General features: G+C 31.8%; 1 protein-coding gene across 4 annotated transcripts; it reads left to right on the plus strand.

Moving 5' to 3' along the window:
• LOC146954665 (uncharacterized) lies at positions 1-2,274 on the plus strand. 4 transcript variants are annotated; one of them, XM_085717549.1, is made up of 6 exons: positions 1-124; positions 308-402; positions 529-570; positions 730-858; positions 1,014-1,076; positions 1,374-2,274. In XM_085717549.1, the coding sequence occupies exons 3-6, from the start codon at positions 553-555 to the stop codon at positions 1,494-1,496; spliced, it is 333 nt and encodes a 110-aa protein (XP_085573675.1). In that variant the 5' UTR covers positions 1-124; positions 308-402; positions 529-552; the 3' UTR covers positions 1,497-2,274. The 4 variants fall into 4 exon arrangements, with proteins under 4 accessions (XP_085573675.1, XP_085573669.1, XP_085573684.1 ...); XM_085717543.1 differs by having other exon boundaries at positions 1-402; XM_085717558.1 differs by having other exon boundaries at positions 1-402; positions 1,417-2,274.
• Positions 2,275-2,485: the final 211 nt, after the last annotated feature.

Consider the following 2,485-nt stretch of genomic DNA (forward strand, 5'->3'; position numbering starts at 1 on the left):
TGTTTTAGATTAATCGTGATCTAGTGGCCGCTAAAGTGCAGAAAATGCATAATCAAATTGAACAGTTGCAAGCTGAGCCTTTTATTTTAAAGGCGATACAAGTGGACCATTTAAGGAGATTCAGGTACATCCTTATTTTACGGAGTAGTTTCTGCAATTCGTGATGCTGCTTCACATTTCGAGGCATTAGGAAGCTCTGTGAACGAAGTCCTCCACTTCAATTTTCTCTATAACTCTGATCTGAATGATTTATATTTTTAGAATTCATTTGCTAGTTAACCTTTTTCATCTATCCGTTAACTTACAGGTGTCTCTGCCATCCTTTTCGCTTGGGATACCAGTGTACTTTGTCCTTGCACTGTCTGAATCGTCTTCTAACTTGTCTCGCTCTGATGGCATCAGGTCATCTTCTAACCTTATATGGTTTCCCCTTTTAGCTGTTTATATAAGAATAATATTTCGTAGCATTTATTTGGAGATATTGTTTACCAAGGTGTTTAATATTCAATAACTATATCATATATGCAGGCTGGATTGGTGGAAAAGGTCAATATGTTATTGAATGAAAAGGTAGTTTTGAGCCTAGCTAAATCAACTTTGCAATTTCCTTAATACACTGCTTATTTAACCGTATCTGATTTCACCCACTCTTAACTGCTTATTATGAAGAATAATTTTTGATATTTTTCTGTTAATGGAATAGTGATTTAAATTCTAAATCTGCTATAGATTGTTCCACAGGAGGGTTTAGAGCAAAAAGTAAATATTCTGGAGAGCAATTTGAGTTCGTTTATGCAGACTGGATTTGTTGAAAAAACCAATCAGTTGCTGAATGAAAAGAACATTTTGAGCCTAAAAGTGATCAGAACTACTTCTTCAACTTATTTCCTACATTTATTGTTTATTTAGCCTTAGCTGAATCCCCTCTTCCGACGGCCTTTAATACTTTTCCTGTTTTTTGGGTTAGTGAAAATTTAGATTTAATTCTAAATCCAATATACACTATTTTACAGGACAGTTTAGAGCGAAAAATAATTCATGTGGAGAGTGATTTGAGTTCATTTGTTGAGAAAAAGGTAATAACTTATCAACTCTCCAATGTGGTATTGTATTGAATATATTGTTTGCTTAATCAACAACCTTAACTTTTGAATAATAGATTAGCAATTATAAGCATCCAATCGTGACTGCTAAAGCATAAATAAAATGTGTAATGAAATATAAGATAAAAGAAATTCTTCTGAAAAAAAATAAATAAAAACATTACACTAGCATGCTACTAGGGCAGGTATTGTACATAATGTACATACAATTTATACATGAAAATTTTATATTGAAAAACCTGATAAAGTATTGAAGATTATTATTTCCAGGTATCGTTCTCCTTAAATTTCTTCATCGTTATCTTTGAAACAGTATCTTGTACAGTGTTCAGTTTTGGAATCAGGTCACTAACAATACATATAGAATGGACTGCTATTGCAAGTGAGCCATAACTTGTTTGATTAGTTTTATGAGCACCAAATCAGGTTCCCCTGTGTTGTTGAGTGACTAAGATGAATATTTCCGCAACTTTTCTTAATTAGACATTCTGGATAACTTCTGTAACAGTTCAGAATATGACTTTTCAGTTGTTCTGGTACTGAATACCGATTCATTAATACCTTCATTCTTCTTATTGGCTAGATTTTCGTCTCATACTTTTGAATTGATTATATGTTAATGTTAACTAGACAAGTTTAAAGTTTGGAGTTGTACTATTGAACTTTTACTCCATTGAAATTAAACTTGATTCATGCACGAGTTACTAAAGTTTATAAAACTTGGATCAATTGAGCAGGCCACAAAACTGCTGCTCTATGCCTTCGATGCTATATATGCAATCTAAACAAACCAAGAAATATCTTAATTAATCAATAACTACAGGGTTGTTGCATTGTATTAGTACCTTAAATTGAGAGTTGTAGTTGCTCCATAAAGGAGTATCCACATAAGCTTTTATCAGTTTAGAAATTAGTCTAGATTTATCCGTTTCTTTCTCATGTCGGTACAATGTTTATCTTCACACTCTTTTTCAGTTAGATTATGATGGTGTTTCATGGATTTGAAACTGTGAAGTTCTCTCTTTTTCCTGTTTTTGTTTGATTTGAGATTGACCTAATTTGTTATCAATACTATTTTGGATTTCTTATTGTGGTTTTTATGCAACTAAAGTTTCTAATTGATTGATTGATAGTTCTTTAAATATATTAATTTTTTTTTTTTAAAATAAAAGGCAAAAACTTTCCAATTGCTAGGATCATTTATAAATATTGTTGTTTAATTTCAACTATAGATTTGCGACGGAATTGCTATGGCACGATTTGCGACGGAATTGCTATGGCACATCCAAGTTATGTTGCTGTAAATTTGATGTGAATTCGCTATGATATGTCATAGTTATATTGCTACGGAAACTATATTTTGAATGCTTGTTTGCTACATA

This window comes from Medicago sativa, chromosome 1, assembly GCF_051527215.1.
Source record: "Medicago sativa cultivar Bolivia chromosome 1, Bolivia_mono, whole genome shotgun sequence".
Classification (NCBI taxonomy): Eukaryota; Viridiplantae; Streptophyta; class Magnoliopsida; order Fabales; family Fabaceae; genus Medicago; species Medicago sativa.

What these genes read in the sequence shown, in the direction of transcription:
- LOC146954665 (XM_085717543.1), top strand. An exon ending in AGAACATTTTGAGCCTAAAA is followed by an intron (nt 859 to 1,013) that starts GTGATCAGAACT and finishes ACTATTTTACAG; the next exon opens with GACAGTTTAGAGCGAAAAAT. An exon ending in GTTCATTTGTTGAGAAAAAG is followed by an intron (nt 1,077 to 1,373) that starts GTAATAACTTAT and finishes TATTATTTCCAG; the next exon opens with GTATCGTTCTCCTTAAATTT.